The sequence below is a fragment of the Ceratotherium simum genome, chromosome 19 (assembly GCF_057802395.1).
Source record: "Ceratotherium simum simum isolate JZ-2026a chromosome 19, ASM5780239v1, whole genome shotgun sequence".
NCBI lineage: Eukaryota > Metazoa > Chordata > Mammalia > Perissodactyla > Rhinocerotidae > Ceratotherium > Ceratotherium simum.
In genome coordinates this window covers 30,003,519-30,024,145 of record NC_141918.1, presented here as the reverse complement: position 1 = coordinate 30,024,145, position 20,627 = coordinate 30,003,519, and the positions used below count along the sequence as shown (strand labels likewise).

The 20,627-nt window shown below is 37.4% G+C and overlaps 1 protein-coding gene across 3 annotated transcripts in view; it reads left to right on the top strand.

Annotated features, from left to right (window-relative positions):
- The window catches only part of PDSS2 (decaprenyl diphosphate synthase subunit 2), a 283,492-nt gene that overhangs the window by 112,157 nt on the left and 150,708 nt on the right, over positions 1-20,627 (top strand). For all 3 annotated transcript variants that reach the window (XM_087443957.1, XM_087443956.1, XM_004422178.2), the window contains exon 2: positions 4,698-4,832. In XM_087443957.1, coding sequence (XP_087300083.1) covers positions 4,698-4,832 — 135 coding nt within the window. The remainder of the gene's footprint in view (positions 1-4,697; positions 4,833-20,627) is intronic.

The window sequence follows — 20,627 nt, the reverse complement described above, 5'->3', positions numbered from 1 at the left end:
GTCAACTAGTCCACTACAGTTTCTTTTCCTGACCTTTTCAGTAATGCATTCTAAAAGTGGCAAGTGTTTCAGTGATGTATGATATTTGGGTGGGGGGTGGGGGAAGAATTCCTGAACCTTTGTTATTTTGGGAGGTAGAAAAGGAAATTTTTTTTTTTTAATTTCAGGTGTACATCATTATATTTCGATTTCTGTGTATAATACATCATGTTCACCACCCAAAGACTAATTACCATCCATCACCATATACATGTGCCCTGTCACCTCTTTCACCCTCCTCCCTCCCCGCCTCCTCTCTGGTAACTACCAATCCAATCTCTGTATCTATGTGTTTGTTTGTTGTTTTTATCTTCTACTTATGAGTGAGAGCATATAGTATTTGACTATCTCTATCTTACTTATTTCACTTAGCATAATACCCTCACGGTCCATCCATGTTATCACATATGGCAAGATTTCATCTTTTTTTTGTAGCTAAGTAGTATTCCATTGTGTATATATTCCACATCTCCTTTATCCATTCATCCATTGCTGAGCGCGTAGGTTGTTTCCAGGTCTTGGCCATTGTGAATAATGCTGCAGTGAACATATGGTTGCATGTATGTTTACACATTCGGGTTTCGTATTCTTTGGATAAATACTCAGCAGTGGAATGGCTGGATCATATGGTAGTTCTATGCTTAATTTTTTGAGGAATCTCCATCCTGTTTTCCATAGTGGCTGTACCAGTTTACCTTTCCACCAGTAGTGTATGAGTGTTCTCTTTTCTCCACATCCTCTCCGATACTTGTTATTTCTTGTCTTGTTAATTACAGCCATTCGGACAGGCATGAGGTGATATCTCATTGTAGTTTTGATTTGCATTTCCCTAATAATTAGTGATGCTGAACATTTTTTCATGTGCCTATTGGCCATCTGTATATCTTTTTTGGAAAAATGTCTGTTCAGATCTTTTGCCCATTTGTTAATTGAGTTGTTTGTTTCTTTGTTGTTGAAATGTATTGAGATGTTGAGTTCTTTATGTATTTTGAATATTAACCCCTTATCAGATATATGGTTTGCAAATACCTTCTCCCAATTGTTAGGTTGTCTTGTCGTTTTGTTGATGGTTTCCTTTGCTGCGCAAAAGCTTTTTAGTTCATTGTAGTCTCATTTGTTTATTTTTTCTTTTGTTTCCCTTGCCCGGTCAGACATTGTACTTGAAAATATGCTGCTAAGACCGATGTCGAAGAGCGTACTTACTATGTTTTCTTCTAGAAGTTTCATGATTTCAGGTCTTACATTCAAGTCTTTAATCCATTTGGAGTTAATTTTTGTATACGGTGTAAGATAATGGTCTACTTTCATTCTTTTGCATGTGGTTGTCCAGTTTTCCCAATACCATTTATTGAAGAGACCTTCCTTTCTCCATTGTATGGTCTTGGCTCCTTTGTCGAAAATTAGCTGTCCATAGATGTGAGGGTTTATTTCTGGGCTCTTGATGCTATTCCATTGATCTCTGTGTCTGTTTTTGTGCCAGTACCATGCTGTTTTGATTACTATAGGTTTGTAGTATATTTTGAAATCAGGGAGTGTGATACCTCCAGCTTTGTTCTTTTTTCTTGGGATTCCTGTGGCTATTCAGGGTCTTTGGTTGTTCCATATAAATTTTAGGATTCTTTGTTCTTTCTGTGAAAAATGTCATTGGAACTTTGGTAGGGATTGCATTGAATCTATAGATTGCTTTAGGAAGTAGGGACATTTTAACTATGTTAATTCTTCCAGTCCATGAGCATAGAATATCTTAAAAGGAAATAATATTTATAGGAGATTATACATGCTGATAGAGTAGGGGAGACTGAGAGAGAGGAGAAAAAGAGTAGAAGAAAGAGAAAATCTAAGAGTTGAGAAAAAAATAGATGGCAAAAAAGTAATAAGGAAAGAGAATGTAATTTTCTGATCACCTGATCACCTACCATGTGCTTCCACAGCATTATATACTTTACTCATGTTGTCTCTTCCATTACAATGACTATGGGAAGTAGGTGTTGTTAACCCCATTTTATAGATGAGGTGACAGTCTCTGAGTCATTCAGCTAGTGAATGGCAAAAGGATTTTTCAGACCTGGTTCTAAAGTGGCACTCTTCTAATCTGATTTAGCAAATAGTTTTGTACCTAAGATGAAACAGATGCAGAGTCACTAGAGCATCATGGTTAAGAGTGTATTGTAGACTCTCGAGCCAATTGGCATGGGTTCAAATCCTGACTCTCTCAAGGCTCTAACACCTACCAGCTCTGGTACCTTGGCCAAGTTGCTTGATCTCTCTTTGTGCCTCATTTTCCTCATCTGTAAAATCAGGGTAATTGTGGTACCTTCTTCTTAGAGTTGTTGTGAATTAATTTAATTAACATATAGTAAAATGCTTAGAATAGTTCCTAGCATATATAAGGCACTGTAAGTGTTTGTTGCTGCTGTTGTTATTATTATAATATTATTATTATTATGTTTGTGTGTGTGTCTCCTGTGAAAGGTCCCAGCTCTGTGAAGTATGAGGAAGGTGTTGTCAGAACTGTTGCCAGAGCTATTTCATCAGCCTGACTTGATCACACTTGTTTCAAGGTTCACCTCTTAGAGTTCTGACGGTGTCATCATGTCCTTCATCCCTAACCAGGCCCACCCCACAAAATACACACACACACAGACACACACACACACACACAGCCTAACTTTCCTCTTTTCCCTTTCTAGAATTAAGAGCCAGTTCTCAGAACTTCTCTTTAATATTATTGTACAACAAGGGAAGAATAAAAGATTCACCTTAGGTAACACATAAATAAGAATCTAGTAGCATAAGTTAAAATTTGTAATCAAAGCAAAAAATTCGGAAAGAGCTCCCATTTTACATTTTCTTTTTCCAAAATAAGGTGCTTCCCAGCCTCCCTGCAATTCAAGTCTATAGAATTTAAGTAGATTGTTACATGATAATAAAGAGCTTTAAACATTTCTGATGATTATTTGTTTCTATTGTGATATAGTTTAATTACTTTAAAGATTTTATTTATTTATTTTTCCCCCCAAAGCCCCAGCAGATAGTTGTATGTCATAGCTGCACAACCTTCTAGTTGCTATATGTGGGACGCGGCCTCAGCATGGCCGGAGAAGCGGTGCGTTGGTGTGCGCCGGGATCCGAACCCGGGCCGCCAGCAGCGGAGCGCGCGCACTTAACCGCTAAGCCACGGGGCCGGCCCTAATTACTTTAAATAAGCTTCCATTTCCTAGGAAATTAGAACTTGTTTTTAAAAATCACTAATCCCTCTAACTTGCTGAAGATCACTTACTAGATTGAGGAAAAAATATAAGTAGAGAAAGAGCTATAACTATTACTTTGCAGACAGCCTGAAGATCTACCTTTCTTGAAACTAATGAAAGGGTAAGAAGGGGCCCTTTTTAAAATTTCTGTTTGAAGGCATGAGGGGTGAAGATTTTTCTTTTTTTTCTTTTTTTTTTTTTAAGATTTTATTTGTTTATTTTTTCCCCCCAAAGCCCCAGCAGATAGTTGTATGTCATAGCTGCACAACCTTCTAGTTGCTGTATGTGGGACGCGGCCCCAGCATGGCCGGAGAAGCAGTGCGTCGGTGCACGCCCGGGATCCGAACCCGGGCCGCCAGCAGCGGAGTGCGTGCACCCAACCGCTAAGCCACGGGGCCGGCCCAAGATTTTTCTTAAGTAATGGACTAACTCATGAATTTTGGCTATGTTAATTAATTTAAATTGATTCTTTATTTGAAGTTCACCAAGGAAGTCAATAATTCAATGAAGTATTATAATACAAATTTTTAATGTTTTCCACCACGTTCAAGAACTGTATTTGTATATTATTTATGGATGCTATAATGTAATCTATTAGTGCTCATGAGCATTGTTCTAAATATTAATTTATTATAATATATTGCCCATAGTTTTCTTTCTTTCTTTTTTAACAATGCCATTTAATTCTTGTATGACAGCCATTTGTAATACTTTAAAAAAAAAAACAATGTATTCCTGACCTTAGTTATAGTAGAAATTATAAAAAGTCAATCCTCACAGCAAAAAAAATAACATACTAAATTAAAGCCTTATTGTTGTCTAGAATGATAATTCTTTGCATAAATAATAGGAAATGGCAAGATTTTTGCTGATGGCATTCATTTCCATTTTACTTATTAAATAAATTTTTGTGTCATTTGGATTTGGTTTAATCCTTTCATTCTCTGAACTTCTTCTCTACCTGTAAAGACAGAAATCATTTTTTACCACTCCCCCTTACCACGATCATCACCAAATAATATCACTTCATCCAAGCTATACAATTTGTATTTCAGTTGCTGTCAACTCCACGGAGCAGTTTAAACTATGAGTTCCTCTTATTATCAGAGCAAACAGTTAAGATTGTAAGGTAGGATATAGACAGTGAGAAAATCCAGGAAGTGGAGGAAGCCAGATCATTAAGCCTGACACTTTGAGACTGTCACTTTTAAAACCAGTCATAGGTTTCTCTAATTTCCTGAACTCATTGCTTCCTCCTATTAACTTTCTTCCCCTAATCCTATTTCTTTTCAACAAGTCCCATTGTCTGATTTTGGAAGTATGGGTATACTTACAGCAGTTTTTTAGCTTGATCTGACTGAGCCTGTGAGGGTATATTAATCCTCTTCTTTCTTTCCTTGTTGGCAGGGGGCTTGTGCACGACAGCCGGCATAACCTCCAGTTGAGAGGCTTGGTGGTGCTACTTATTTCTAAAGCAGCTGGGCCCAGCAGCGTGAATGCTTCATGTCAAAACTATGACATGGTCAGTGGGATCTATTCATGGTAAGAAGAAATTAGTCTTTTGACATTGCTCTCCAAATTGCATTTTCTTTTACTGAACAGTGGGCAGTGGAAATCATTGTTTATTTCTTTGTTGTTCCCTGATTCAAAGATAGATTAAAATATTTCGTAAGGTTAAAAAAGCGGATTTTTATTGTTCTTAACAAATCTCATAGTCTTGGCTGCTCCATGCATAACTCTGGTAAATCTCCCCGTACATTTGTGTCAAATACCTTCATTTCTACCTTGGGCATTTACAACGTTCTATCATCATGAACCATCCTCCCCCATCATGGTATCATTGTATCTCTGTAGAGCTCTCTACGTTCCTTAGTCTAGGATTGATGGTGTTTTTTTTTTGTGAGGAAGATCAGCCCTGAGCTAACATCTGCCAATCCTCCTCTTTTTGCTGAGGAAGACTGGCCCTGGACTAACATCCATGCCCTTCTTCCTCTGCTTTATATGGGACACTGCCACAGCATGGCTTGACAAGCGGTGCCACAGTGCGCGCCCGGGATCCGAACCGGTGAACCCCGGGCCCCTGAAGCGGAGCGTGCACACTTAACCGATGCACCACTGGGCCGGCCGTAGGATTGATGATTTTTTTTTTTTTTTTTGTGAGGAAGATCAGCCCTGAGCTAACATCCATGCCAATCCTCCTCGTTTTGCTGAGGAAGACCGGCCCTGAGCTAACATCTGTTGCCAATCCTCCTCCTTTTTTTTCTGTTTTTTTCTGTTTTTCTCCCCAAAGCCCCAGTAGATAGTTGTATGTTGTAGTTGCACATCCTGGGACACCACCTCAGCATGGCGAGAGAAGCGGTGCATCGGTGCGCGCCCAGGATCCGAACCTGGGCTGCCAGTAGCGGAGCACGTGTGATTAAGCCATGGGGCCGGCCCCGGATTGATGATTTTTAAACCTACTCAAAATGGTATACCTAGTTGTAAAATAATGATGTAACTACGAGAAGTAGCCTACTTCATTGCTGTGTCATTTATTTTATTTTGAGTATTTTTGTGGTGAAGAGATTTTTACTGAAGTTACTGTAATAAGAAATTTTTACATCCCACATTTAGATTAAAAAATAGATTTATGAGCATATATTAGTCATTTTTTGCTGCATATAAAACAAAATTTTCAGTTTTCTTTTTAAAAAAGTCACTGCATATTTTTTAGTAACAATGTATCAGCAATAACTTTATTTAATTTTAACAGTGTACTTGGCACTGTGTTAAAAGCCTGCATAGAAGTAGAAATCTGCAGGTAGACTTTGGCACATGAAATTAAAACTACTCTAAAATCATGGTTGACAAAGAAATTTTGCTCACAAAAAGAAACATTTCTAGGAGCTTTGACTTATGGCTAATATGTCTTATTGATTTACTTTAAAAATCAATCCATATCTTAGATTTTTTTTTTATCCCTAGAGGTCTTAACCATAAATGTTTTCTTCTTCTGTAGTATGTAGAGATGACTGTTGCTTGCCAGCTGTGAAGTCCACAGTGTTCCTTCCTTATTAACAAGCAAGCAAAGATTATTACTGTCGTGGCTACCAATGACCCCTCCTCCAACCAGGATAATTTTGCAGACCTTTTACCATTTATCCATACAAGTATCTTCGTTGGAAGAGTTATCTTGGGATCATTTTCAGTTCCTACTCACTTTGAAGTAATTTATATCTGTTTAGTGCTTTGTAGGTTACTGATCATTTTAATGACAGTTAACCCATTTGAGCCTTACAATAATGCCATACGTAAAAATTGTTGTTATACTTATTTTACTCTTGAGAAAACTGAGATTCAAAAATCTTGAGTTTTTTTCAAGGTGACACAATTGGCAAATGAGAAAAGTTGAGGCTCTAAGTATAGTTCTCTTCCTTCCAGATGTCATGTGTTTTTTTCTTGATTCCATTCACATTTTTAGTCTGATTCAAAGAATTTATTTCACTTGTAGACTATACTAGCCATTAAGTAAGTATACCAAGAAAGATCTTCTTGTAAGTATGTCTTGAAAAGCTTCTGAATGGAAAACAACTTGGCAGATCTTTAATACTTCTACATCTTTCCCCCAACCTGTTTGAATTAGAGCTCAAAACTTTACCTTAGGGGCCGGCCCCCCGTGGCTTAGCGGTTAAGTGCTGGCGCTCTGCTACTGGCGGCCCGGGTTTGGATCCCGGGCACGCACTGATGCACCGCTTGTCAGGCCATGCTGAGATGGCGTCCCACATACAGCAACTAGAAGGATGTGCAACTATGACATACAACTATCTACTGGGGCTTTGGGGAGAAAAAGGGGAAAAAAAAAAAAAAAAGGAGGAGGATTGGCAATAATGTTAGCTCAGGGCCAGTCTTCCTCAGCAAAAAGAAGAGGATTGGCATGGATGTTAGCTCAGGGCTGATCTTCCTCACAAAAAAAAAAAAAAAAACTTTACCTTATAAATTTTGTAGAAAGCTTTTGGCTGAGTTTAGTTGAAATAACTAGAAAAAATAACGTAAAGATCTACAATGAATATCAATAATCTGATAGTCCCTGGAAGGGAAACAGACCTCACATCAGCCTGTACCCCATGTCTCTGTTTCCTTTTGGGAACTTGGCTGATTTTCAGTCAGCTGATTTTGACCCTGTTTTATTGGTCAGTCATCTGCTCTTGCATTTGGATAACGGTACATACCTCTAATCAACACCAGCTATGTTTTATTATCTCTAAGCCTAAAATAACCCTCGGAAAGTACTGTTTGACATGATAGGTGTTCAATAAATATTTATTGCATAAATGAATCGTCCTCATTTTACAGAAAAAGAAACTAATACTGGGATCAAGACTTGTCTAAAATCCTCTCGGTAGAAAGTGATAGAGTTGAGATTTAAATCCTAGTTTTACTCTAAACTGTGTACCCTTTCTACACTGCAGGTGCTGTTATTTGTATGTACACAGCACACTGTGATGTGGCCTAATGTTTTGAATTTCTTATGTAGCCTCTAAGAAACAGTTCATCACCTTCTGATCCTTCACAGGAACATACTGCATTTGGTATATGGTTGTTGTAATATGAGCAGTTGTAAAAGAACTTTGCAAAAGAGTAGGTGGTACGTTATGAATATAAAAATTTTCCAAATAACATAAATGGGTTTCATACCCAAGTGTATAGAATTTACAATTACATTTAGGGAATAATCCTGGTGTGTGGTTCCAGGCTATTTTCTGTAATCAGACTTGATCTAGTAAGTCATTGTGATGCTTGGGTGTTTTACACACTTGTTAATGTGAAAATGTAATTTGGCATAGTACTATAAGAAACCATTAATTTGTTTCTCTATCTCTGAAGTCATTTGTTTGGCTCCTGCTTCCTTAATTGTTCAAGTACAACTTTTGCTGGAGGCTTGTATCTATAATGCTACAGTGAATTATTTAACATTTGAAGAAAGTTCTGATTTGGGAGCTTTTAAATTCACCTCCAAACTACTGGAGTTTACATGGTGTTTTTCTCTCACAAACTTGGTTCTGATGTCAGATAATGGGACCTGAGTAAATTACCTAAGGGACCAAAAGTGAGTTAGATGACCTCTTTTGTTTGGCCTAAGGATATAACTGATAGGTATAGCTTGTAGATGTGTCTAGTGAACTTACCGCATAATGGCCAAGAGAGGCAGAATTTAGGCTAAAATGTAATAAATACATTTTGAAAACAGGTAAGAGACTCACATTTATAAAAATGCACTATAAACATCTACCATAGCATTTTGCCAACCAGACCATGGGCTTTAGGTGTATTCCACCATATAAAACCCTGACTTTTAAAAAATTGTTTGCAAAGGTGATCAGGCAAAAAAATTATTGCTAAATTTACAAATACCCCAACCATAACTGAGAAAATAAGTTCACAACTTCCTGTTCTATTAATGATATGATATTTTTATTTTATGTACAAAAGATAGATCATTGCAATATATAATACATAGAATTAAAAAGTATAGACTTCTCTAATGTAACACGATTATTAAATTACAGAAATTCAGATGAATTTTTTTGACTAATGGTTCAGCTTTCTCAATTGTGTTACCAATTGACTCAGTTATTTCTCATGTAACAGTTATAAACAGACCACGTATTTTCACTCTACCTTCATTCCCTGAAATTTCCCAATACCCCTTGTTAATTATGTTAGAAGAGACTGAAACAAGTTTGCCAAACACTTTTTCTTTTCTTTCCAAGTATCCATCCAGCTAGGCTATATTTCCTGCCTCCCTTGCAGTTGGCTAGGCCATATGACTGAGATCTAGCCAATAGAGTATGAGCGGAAGTGATATTTACTGTTTCCTGACCATAAAAATCTACACTTGCAATACTCCTTAAGCAGGTAACCTTGGAAGTGACGTATTCAAGATGAAAGGTGCCTACATCCCTGAATCACTCTTAGAGGAGAGCCACCTGCCCTTCAGGAACATCCATATAGACTTCATGTATGAGAGGAAAAAATCTATTTGTTAAACCACTTAAACTTTAGGGTTTATCTGTTAACAATAGCAAGCATTATTTTAGTTAATATACCTTTACTGTTTCTGTCACCTGGTTACCCTAGGGAATTTGGTAATCTTTGATTACTCTCACTCTTTTACTTTCCATACCCAACAAACCACCAACTCACAAGTTTCTCCAAGTCTCTTTTTCTTTCAGTCCACTTGTGGTTCTCCTATTTCAGGCCTTTGTTACTTCTTGTCTTGACTTTAGCAATAGCTGTCTATCTGGTCTCCCTGTCTCTAGATGTTCCTCCTTCAGATTTTTCCTGTTAGGTCTTGTTAAATTGAACACCCTCAAGTCCTGCTTTGATCACTCATTAAACAAATACTTATTAGGCATTTACTGTGTTCCAGGCACTGTGCTTGGTGCAGGAGATACAAGCTGAATAGTGCATAATATTTACCCTCAGCAACCTTCTTAGCATCGAGCCAGGAAACATACAAGTTTACAAACAATTGTAATACAATGCTATAGATACTGTAGGTTGAGTATAACAGAATTCTGTGGAGGAATGAAATATGTTGGGTGGAGGAAAGGAGAAAATTTCAGAAACAGGGACCATTTGAGCTTTACAAAACAGGGAACTTATAAGTGAGTTTTGAAGGTCTCTAGGAGGTCGTCGGTTGGAAGAAAGCAGGTAGGCAAGGGGCTTGGTAAAAGGTGGTTGTTTCCTAGGCAAAGGAAGTAAGGAACTGGCTGACCAAAGCCATGGGGTATGGAAGTCCATGGCAGGCCCAGAACAGTGCTGACACTGTAATAGGCCCTCAGGGCATAATTGTTATATGAATGTATGGATTTACAGAACAGAGATTAGTTTCATTATATACCTAGGTGTTATGGGTTGAATTGTGTCCTGCCAAAATTCATATGTTGACATCTTAACCCCTAATATCTCACAATGTGATCTTATTTGGAGATAGGGCCTTTACAGAGATACTCAAATTAAAATGAGGTCATTAGAATGGGCCCTCATTCAGTATAACTGGTGTTCTCATAAAAAAGGGGAAATTTGGACACGGATACACATATACAGGGAGAACACCCTGTGAACATGAAGATGGCCATCTATAAGACAAGGAGAGAGACCTGGAACAGGTTCTTCCCTCACAGCCCTCGCAGCCTAGTATATTATGGAATACTGATGAGAAGATGGCATAGGAAAGAAAGGTTGAAGTCAGATTGTGAAGGGCCTGAAGAATTAGGGCTGTATCCTGAGAAACAGTAGGGAGCCATCCAAGAGGCAGCAGAGTAGACTTGGAATCTGGAAACAGACCACATCACTTACTAGCTGTGCCTCAGCATGTACTTCAGAGGATGGTTTCAAGAATTAAGTGAGTGAATAGAGTAATGCATAGCATAGTAAGCATTCTGTAAGTGTGTGCTCTTATTCATAGCTATTGTAAAGGTCTTTGAGCAAAAAAGTCGCATTAATGTATCTGTAATGTAATTAGCTTAGGAGATAAGCCAGAGGGTTGAGGTCTAACACGTAGAGAGAATCAGCCAAGGAGTTACTAAAGTAGTCTAGGCGAGAGCTGAGAGGGAAAACAGAGACTTGGAGAGTTATGGAGTTTTTACCCAAAGCAAAAGGTTAGAAATAGGTTGAGCCAGACCCAGACCCATTAGGTCCTCTGATTTCATGCCTGTTTTCTATCAACATTTTCCAATTTGTGTTCCAGCGCTGAAGATGTAGCTAGGTGTTCAGTGGGGCAAAAGGTCCTGTGGTCAAGTAAGTTTGGGCATGCCAGGTTAAACAGAGTTAAAAAGACTTCTTCATTTCAGAGATCTCCAGAGTTGTTATGTGTATATGACATGCATCATGAATCTTTAAGAAGAGATGTTTCCCAGTTTTTTGACTACAGAACCCTTTAACCCCTGTCACCAGTACATCTTGTGGAATGCTGCACAACAGTTTGGTAAGTGGTATTCTATTTCAAGGTGCCTGACTTTAAACCCTAATGGGAACTCTGTGAGGCGGAAATAACAATTTCACCAGTGAGAAAACCGAGACTCAGAAAGGTAAAATGACTTTCTGAGATCCTACATTAAGTGATCAAGTAGGGGAAGAAATATATCATATTGGTTATAAATTACCTTAGTTCAAATCCTTGTTCCATCACTTCTTAGCTGTGTGACCCCAGATAAGTTAGGTAATCTCTTTGTGCCTCATGGGTTTGTTGGGTGGAGTGAAGAAAGTAATATGAATAAAACACTTAGAACAGTGCTTTGTACATAGAATGTGCTTAACAAGTGTTGTCTCTCGTTGTTATTCCAGACCTATCATGCTGCTTTATGTCCTCTATTAGATTTCTCACTCCTCCAGGGTAGGCACTTGGCTTTGTACGTCATTATATCTCACCAGTGCCTTGGACATAGTATTTATTCATTTAAATCTTTGTCTGGATGACAGAATCTTCAGTATAACATAAGTGTTCTAGACCAAAGCAAACATTTGAATCACACATTTTACAGTGTGTGCCTTTCAGGGTAGTTTGATATGGCCTGTGGCTTCAGTGACTATATCCTGTTATGTCCTTTCCAACCTCTAATTCAGGATGTGAGCTGTAATCAGACTCCAAAGCACTGCTCATGGAACAGTCTTAATTTTTTAACTTAGTTATTTTGTAAAGCAATATATAATGTGACATTTAAAGAAGGAAAAGAAGTTTTAGTGGAATATCACAAAAAATGACACAACATAAAGTATTACAGAATACCTAATGAAATTTTTAAAATCCTGTCAAAAGTTTGTTTTTTCCTTCATATTTCAGTGTATTCCTCTTCACTACATTGTATTGACTCACCTCTGTTATCTGCAGCTTCCATTCTGCTGTCTATATGGCTTGAAGTTTTACTGATCGATTTTAGACTCTTCTGAGTTTGTGTGGCCCTCAACTCCATTTTGTGTAAGCAGCAGAGGGAGGAGAATGAGCTGCTGCTGGGGGACCAGTGCAGTGATAGCGTTCCCACTGCCATCAGAATTGTAGCAGAGCAGCCTGACCATCCGGAGCCACAAGGTGCACCTGCCATTTTGAGGCATAACCACTAAATTTAATTAAAGATCTGCAGTGTCCTGGGACATGTGTTCATTTATAGACGTGTTACTACCTTCTTGCCCACCTTGCTCTGTCTCTGATCTGCTTACTAGAGACACATTCAGTGATAGGTAGAACATGCAAGAATGAAAAGGCATTAAGTGAGTCAAAATTAAAGTGATTCTTGGTATTCCTGCCTTTTGGGTGGTCTCTTGCCCAAGACACATATGGGTACTGACAAATTTTAAAGCATGACAATTCTGTTTGTAAAACAAGTACTTCTATTTTATTACGTCTTTGACTTCTGGGTGGCAGGTAAGCTGATGAATAATAATAAAATTATGGACTGATCATTTTCTGTATTTTTTTGTAATGCTGCTAAGAGAAGACCGTGTGCTTTTTGCTCTACTAAACATAGTTCAGATGATCCATTTTTTCCATATTACCCCAGCATTCAGCATATTCCTGGCACATAGATGGCAGTCAATGACTATTTGATCATGGCTGAACAATAATAATAATAATTTAAATAATAAAACATGACAAAGGGCCAATTTTTCATAAACAGATCAGTTGAAGATCTTATAAATCAGGAAGAAGAAGATAATACAATACAAACGTGGACAAAAGACATGAACAGACTGTTCAGTGAGGAATCATAGATGGTTAGTAAACAAAAGGGAAAAAAACCTGGACCTCCTCGTAAAGGGCAAATTAGAACAAAAATCATCGTGTTCTCCTGTCAGATTAGCAAAGATTAAAAAATTTGATACCCAATGTTTGTGTGTGAGGAAGTAGGCACTTGAATGCTTTGTGAATATGGACATTAATTGGTTTAGTTGCTTAGAGGGCAATTTGGTAGTAACTATAAATTTTATTTTAATTCAACTATCCTTTGATTTAGTCAAATTGTGTATTGACATATTAACATATATATTAACATCTCAAAGATGTATGTATAAGAATGCTCTTTGTAGCATACTTTACAAAAATAACAACAAAAAAGGAAACAACCAAAGTGTCCATCGTTTAAAAGAATTAACCAGAGGGCCGGCCCCGTGGCTTAGCGGTTAAGTGCGTGTGCTCCGCTACTGGCGGCCCGGGTTGGGATCCCAGGCGTGCACCAACGCACCGCTTCTCCGGCCATGCTGAGGCCGCGTCCCACATACAGCAACTAGAAGGATGTGCAACTATGACATACAACTATCTACTGGGGCTTTGAGGGGGAAAAAAAAAGGCGGAGGATTGGCAATAGATGTTGGCTCAGAGCCGGTCTTCCTCAGCAAAAAGAGGAGGATTAGCATGACTGTTAGCTCAGGGCTGATCTTCCTCACAAAAAAAAAAAAAAAAAAGAATTACCGAGATCTGTATGTGCCGATCTGGAAAGATCTCAAGGAACATGTAAAAAAAGCAAGATATTATAGTATATATATTAAAGAAACATATTATAATTTGATCCTATTGGGGCTTGAGTGGTGGGCAGTGGATTTTTATATGCATGGAAAATGCTTCGACGGAGACACAGAGCTGTTATTAGTGGTCACCTCTGGGGAGGGACAATTGGTAGGGGGAAGTGGGATGAGAGACTTTAACTGTTCATTTATGTCCTCTTCAGTGGGGCTGAATTATTTTGAACTGTATATGTGTTTTATGCACTTATGTACTTCTTAAAAACTGGTAAAAACTTTTGTTGAATGAAGGTAAGTCTATCCTGCTATTGAAATGAGGGCCTTAAGAGTCTCTGAGCTGACTTGAACTTTTATCTTTTGCTCTCTTTGACAGGATCAAATATCCTATGAAAATGCATAAACTATAGTTGTTTTTTTTTAGTAAAGCAGGAGTGAAGCAAAGTGATATCTTGAGATTAACTGTCTTAGGTTTACTATCCGTGTTAAAATGGACACTGTCAATTTCTTGGTAACTGCTAATTCTTCCTTCAACTCAGTGTATTATTCCATTGATTAAGATTAAATTAATGATATATATGCTAAGGTAATTGTTGGGCTTTGAGAACTAATCACAAAAAAGCATTGTAAACATAACTATAAGGTAAATATAGAAAACATCTTAAAATCAAATTACTGATTTTAACATTAATTTCTTCTCTAAGTAGCAATTGGTCAGGCTTGGTGTACTGTTAGAAGTGGTGGTAGGATACTTGAAGGCCTGAATAAAATCTTAATTTAAGGAAAGAAGTGGAGAATATAAAAAGCTGTGCAAGAAGGAGGTTTTTGGGTTTTTTTTAAATCTTTTAATTTAGGGAGTTAGACTTGGTCTCAGCTGCAAATATTGTGGTTCATATTTTATCATTTTAACGTAGTACTAATTAGCTTCTGATGACTTGTAATTATAGTAACAATAGGCTGTGACTATCAGTCGTCACCTTCACACCACACATTAGAATCTGTCTAGCACTTAAACAAAATTAACAAACCACATTTCTCTTGGGGATTGACCAAATCAAAAAACATCTTAAAAAATGAGGCTTAAGTAGGAACATGTTGATCATATTTATTGATCATATTTATTTATATCAATATGATCATATATGATCATATTTATTTAGAGCTCAATTATATTAAGGTGAAATAATTAATATTGAAATATATAGCATTTAAAAAGTTATGGTTATTATTATTTTTAAAGATGACATGTAAATGCACAGAAAAGAAGCTGGAAGAAACCTGACCCACCTGATAATAACCTCCAGTGTTGGTTGGAGGAAGTGGGTAGGGGGAAAGATTTGGGTACAGGTATAGGGGAATAGTAAAAGGAGACTTTATTTGTAATATTTCAGTTTTTTTAATAAAGAGAATCTATTCATATTATTTTGTATAATTAAAATTAACTCAAAAATTAAGTCATATTTTGTATACTTATAAAGCAATAAAAACCTATATAAGAAATGTATCTTTTTATACTACAAGAACCTTGAACATGAGCAGTACTTATTGACAATGATTTAAAATGATTATGCTGAATAATTGAATTTAGAGTAGGCTTTTGAAGATAATTTCCTAAAGATATCTCAGTTCCTTTTCAGAGATTTCTCCTGAGATGAAAGCATGTGCAGTTTGATTACATATTCCTATTGATTGTATTCCACTTACAACAATAAAAATAAACTCCAGATGCAAATCCAGCAATATTAGTAATTCATTACAACCAGTACTTATTTTCTTCATTAACTTTTTATTGTTATTTTCAACTTACACAGCATGCACAAATGCAGCAATTATATGTTGAGCAAGAAAGGGGAAGGCTCTTTATGTTCAATGTACTGTACATCAGAAGTCATTACTTCACCAGAGCTGTTGGAAAAACACAAAATAAGAACAGCCTCTCACAAAATAAGTATAATTAACCACAAAAAGTAGGTGGGCTCAGCTACTAATCTACTCAGCTAAGAGTTAGTTTATCATATATAAATATCTTGATATAGATTAGCCTGCCTGACTACATCACAGCAAAAAACAAGCTGCATAAATTGTTTTGTTAATGGTGAAAAATTTTAAATCTTTTTCTTAAAGAAGGGCTATGTGTTGAGTAATAAGAAGCCACGGTCAAAGGCATTGTCCAGTGTCTAATTCTGCGTTTTAAACTGTGCTTAATTCTTGACATTCATCATAGTAAAATGTAAGTTCTGTGCGGTAGAATATTTGCAGTCACTTAAAATGTTTAATGGCAGAGTTTGCTTAATAGCTTCTTGACTTAATGCTGATCCTTTGAACCCAAACTCAAGGCACCCCCGGTGGTAAACAGTATGGTGTAATAGAGACGTGGGTAAAGGGCCAGAGATCTGGGTTCTTGTCTTAGATCTGTAACTGATGAGTTATTTGACCTTAAGCAAGTCACTTAATCACTTGGTGTGATTACTCATCTATAAGATGGGGATAATAATGGGCTTCAAGTCAGGGAGCTTAACATGGCACATATCCAGCTAGATTGGAGTAGCCTGTGGTCCAATATAGCACATCCTGACCACCTCCTCTCTGCAAGGCACAGGGCTGAGCAATGAGGAAAATGCAAATGTTAATAAGAAACAGTCTTTGACCTCAAGTGACAAGGTAAGGAAACAATTTATGCATCTAGTAGCTTTCTGACATTATTGATACAATTTGGTTTCTAGAACTCTGTTTCTGGAACTTAACTTCTAGAGCTATAACCATATTCACTATTGGGTCCACAGTCTACCCATGGCTACTGGCAGCCTTTTGTTTAACTAAAGACAGATGGTCCTTAACACCTCTCACGTAAGATGCTAGGTAAGAACTGGCATCTACAGGTGGCTTAGTGCCTGAGGAACTCCTTCCTCACTATGCTCTTCTTCTCGCTCTTGGACTGTGTAGCTGGGTGGTGGTGGTAATAGAGGCAAAGAGAGCAGATTCCCTGGTTGGTTATCGCTGACCTTGTCATCGTTCCTCTCTGTAATTACTGGCATCTTGAGTCTCCGTTTTCTATTATTAAGATTCCCCCGTTCCCTCCTCTTCTGCTCAAAGTTTTTTTTTAATTATTTTATTGAGGTCATAATAGTTTATAACGTTGTGGGATTTCAGGTATACGTTATTATTTGTCAGTCTCCATATATATGTGCCCCTTTACCCCTTATGCTCATGCCCAACCCCCTTTCCCGCTCGTAACCACTAATCTGTTCTCTTTGTCAGTGTGTTTGCTTATTTTCCACACATGAGTAAAATCACGCGGTGTTTGTCTTTATCTGCCTGGCTTATTTTGCTTAATATAATACCCTCAAGGTCCATCCGTGTGGTTGCAAATGAGATGATTTTTGTCTTTTTTTTTATGGCTGTATATTGTATATATATACCACATTGTATATATATACCACATCTTCTTTATCCATTCATCAGTCGAGGGACACTTGCATTGCTTCCATGTCTTAGCTATTGTGAATAATGCTGCAGTGAACATAGGGGTGCATAAGTCTCTTTGAATTGTTGATTTCAAGTTCTTTGGATAAATATCCAGTAGTGGGATAGCTGGGTCATATGGTATTTCTATTTTTAATTTTTTGAGAAATCTCCATACTGTTTTCCATAGTGGCTGCACCAGTAGTTTGCATTCCTACCAGCAGTATATGAGGGTTTGCTTTTCTCCACATCCTCTCCAGCATTTGTTATTTTTTGTCTTGGTAATTATAGCCGTTCTAACAGGTATAAGGTGATATCTCATTGTAGTTTTGATTTGCATTTCCCTAATAATTAGTGACGTTGAACATCTTTTCCTGTGCCTGTTGGCCATCTGTACATCTTCTTTGGAAAAATGTCTGTTCATATCCTCTGCCCATTTTTTGATTGGATTGTTTTTTTGTTGTTGAATTGTATGAGTTCTGTACGTATTTTGGAGATAAACCCCTTATGGGAGATATGATTTGCAAATATTTTCCCCCAGTTGGTGGATTGTCTTTTTGTTTTGTTCCTGGTTTCCTTGGCATTGTGGAAGCTCTTTAGTCTCATGTAGTCCCATTTGTTTTCAAGTTTTTAAGTGGAGTGAAATATCCTTAATTCTTCGTGGTGTCCCATTTCCTACAGGATTAAATACAAATTCTGTAACACAGCGACAGGCATTTCCTAGCAGCCCTAGAGTAGAAGTAAAGAAGATTAAAGCATGATCATAGTTTTTCTTTGCCCACCAAGAAAAGGGTATGTGCGAAAGAATGATTGACCTAATAAAATTGTTTAGGCTCCATCAGGAAGGAAGTGAAGCTGAGGGAGTCCAAAATTAGGGAGAAAATAGTGATCAAGGACAGAGATCATGATGATTCATATTATAGGGGTAGAAGTAGTGATGCAGTGAGAGAGCTGAGAGGTTAGGAGGTTGTAGACAGAAAGTAGATATTTGAATTGAAGATTTCAGAAGGAGAGCAGTTCTGAGTGGTAAGTTCCAGTTGTGCCTGAGAGTAGGGTTGACAGAATATAGTAGAAGTTGAATTGAGTATAGTCATGCACCAGATGATTTTTCAGTCAACGGCGGACCACATATATGATGATGGTCCCATAAGATTAGCACCAGATAGCCTAGGTGTGTAGCAGACTATACCATCTAGGTTTGCGTAAGTACACTCTGTGATGTTCACACAATGACGAAATTCCATGTGACGCATTTCTCCGAACGTATCCCCATCGTTAAGAGACGCATGACTACAGGTTGAGAAACTACAGGGTGGGCAGTTCACATGGTTGAAGTCAACCAGGAGAACAACAGAACTGAGTGAGATTCCAAAGACTCTGATGAATGTGGAGTGACAGAGAAGAGGAATGATGGCAGAAAGTAGAGCTGGCTTCAAAGGAACAGTTGTTTCTTAAGATGGTGAGGAAATAATGAGCACTGGTCCCACCTCTCAACTCCTCAGTTTGTGCCTTGTTGGAGATTAAGTATATCCATTCACAAAAATACAGGGATTTCAGTACCCCAGGAAAAGCTATGGCTCAATTAGAGCCAGAACCTAGAGGGAATGTTCTGTGAATTTTTAGAACACTTAACACATTGTTTTGTACTGACTGATTTATGTGTGTGTTTTCCCACTAGACAGTACCTTCTAGAGGTCAGGGCCTGTGTTTTAATCATCTTTTAACCCACTGCCTCTCCCACCTCTGAGCCTTTTATTACATTTTGTACCTTTGAGGCAGTTCTTGTCTATCTTGTAGTAATTTGCATACCTGTCTTATCCCTCTACTAGATTTGTTCGTTCACTCATTGACTGACTCATTCATTCATTCAGCAAACATTTGTTGAGAACCTGCTATGTGCAAAGCTGACTGTGATAAATATAGGAAAATAATAATTAATACTATAGCTAACTATAGTTATAACTATAGATATAACTATATCTAGTTTTCTATATATCTGGTATTGTTACATGTGCCTTATATATATTAACTCATTTAATCCTTACAACATTGGTTAACAAAAAAATTGCTTTTCTTGAGAAAAAGGCTTAGAGAAATTTAATGACTTGGTCAAGTTTGTAGTGTAAGTAAATGGCAGAGTTAGGATTCAAACCCCATTTGACCGTAGAATCCATGCTCTTTCCATTACCATAGACAGCCTCTGGACTAGTGTGCCCTACATATACTTTCTTACTCATCTTGACATCCTCAGCACTGAGCATAAATCTTTATGTTTGGTAGCACTGAATTGTGTAGTGAATAGAAACCAGATTATAGGCTTTTTCTTGGGCCTCCAAAGCCCTAACATTATGGTGGGCACTCAAGAACTCCATGAGTTATTGCTGGTTTATGGAGACAAAATTTCCTTTGTTTTGAGGTTGAATGTAGATCATGGTAGTAGTGCTCTGTACAATTTAAAAATAAAAACTTTTACATTTGCAGGCCATATCTCTTTTATTGCACATTTCCTTTCACAGATTTATTCTTTATCTGTAGGGAATACAGATACTTGTATATTTTCTTTGATACAGGAACCATTTTTTTAAATATACTTGCACCCCAAGCAGATGTTCTGTCTAATGGCCTTCCCCTATGGACAAAGAACAAAGTAAGTGTATTTCGTTTGTCATTAGTCCTGAAATGCTCAGTGATACAAATTTTGCTATTGAACACCATTATGTTCATACTCATTGGAGATACTGTTTCAAGGAAATACTTAGATAATTATGCACCTAAAAGATTTGCTGCTGTCCATGGGTAATTTACATCCTGTAGTAATATGGAGCTTCTATTACTCTACTATAATTACTTACATATTCATTGCAAATAATGATGTAACAGATTTTTAGAGGCTGTGCATAAGAGAACCAACAAACTGAGATGCAAAACAAGTTTCCACCCCTTCTTTCTAAAGCTGTAGTTAATCACTTGAACACTATCCAATATAGTAGAAAGCTGGCAGACTTTTCTTTGCAGCAGGCTATGTAAAAATGTTTATAATTTACAGCTTATTATGCCATGCAAACGACTGTGTTCTCAGTGAAGGAGAGTGAGAAAATACGACTGTGAAATTACTTAACTCCCCTTTGTTAGTTGTTTTCTGGCAACAGTGGAAGGATACTTTGCACTTAAAATGCATTTTTGTATTTAATTTTACATTATTCAATTCTGAACTTTAAAAAATAGGAATTTACGTTTTTTTTCTTTATTGTGAAATTTTTGTTGTACTTTATTGTCAGTCACCATGTAAATGCATCCCTTTGCCCCTTGTGCTCATCCCCCACCCCCCCTTGCCCCTGGTAACCACTGAATAGTTCTCTCTGTCTGTGTGTCAGTCTTCCA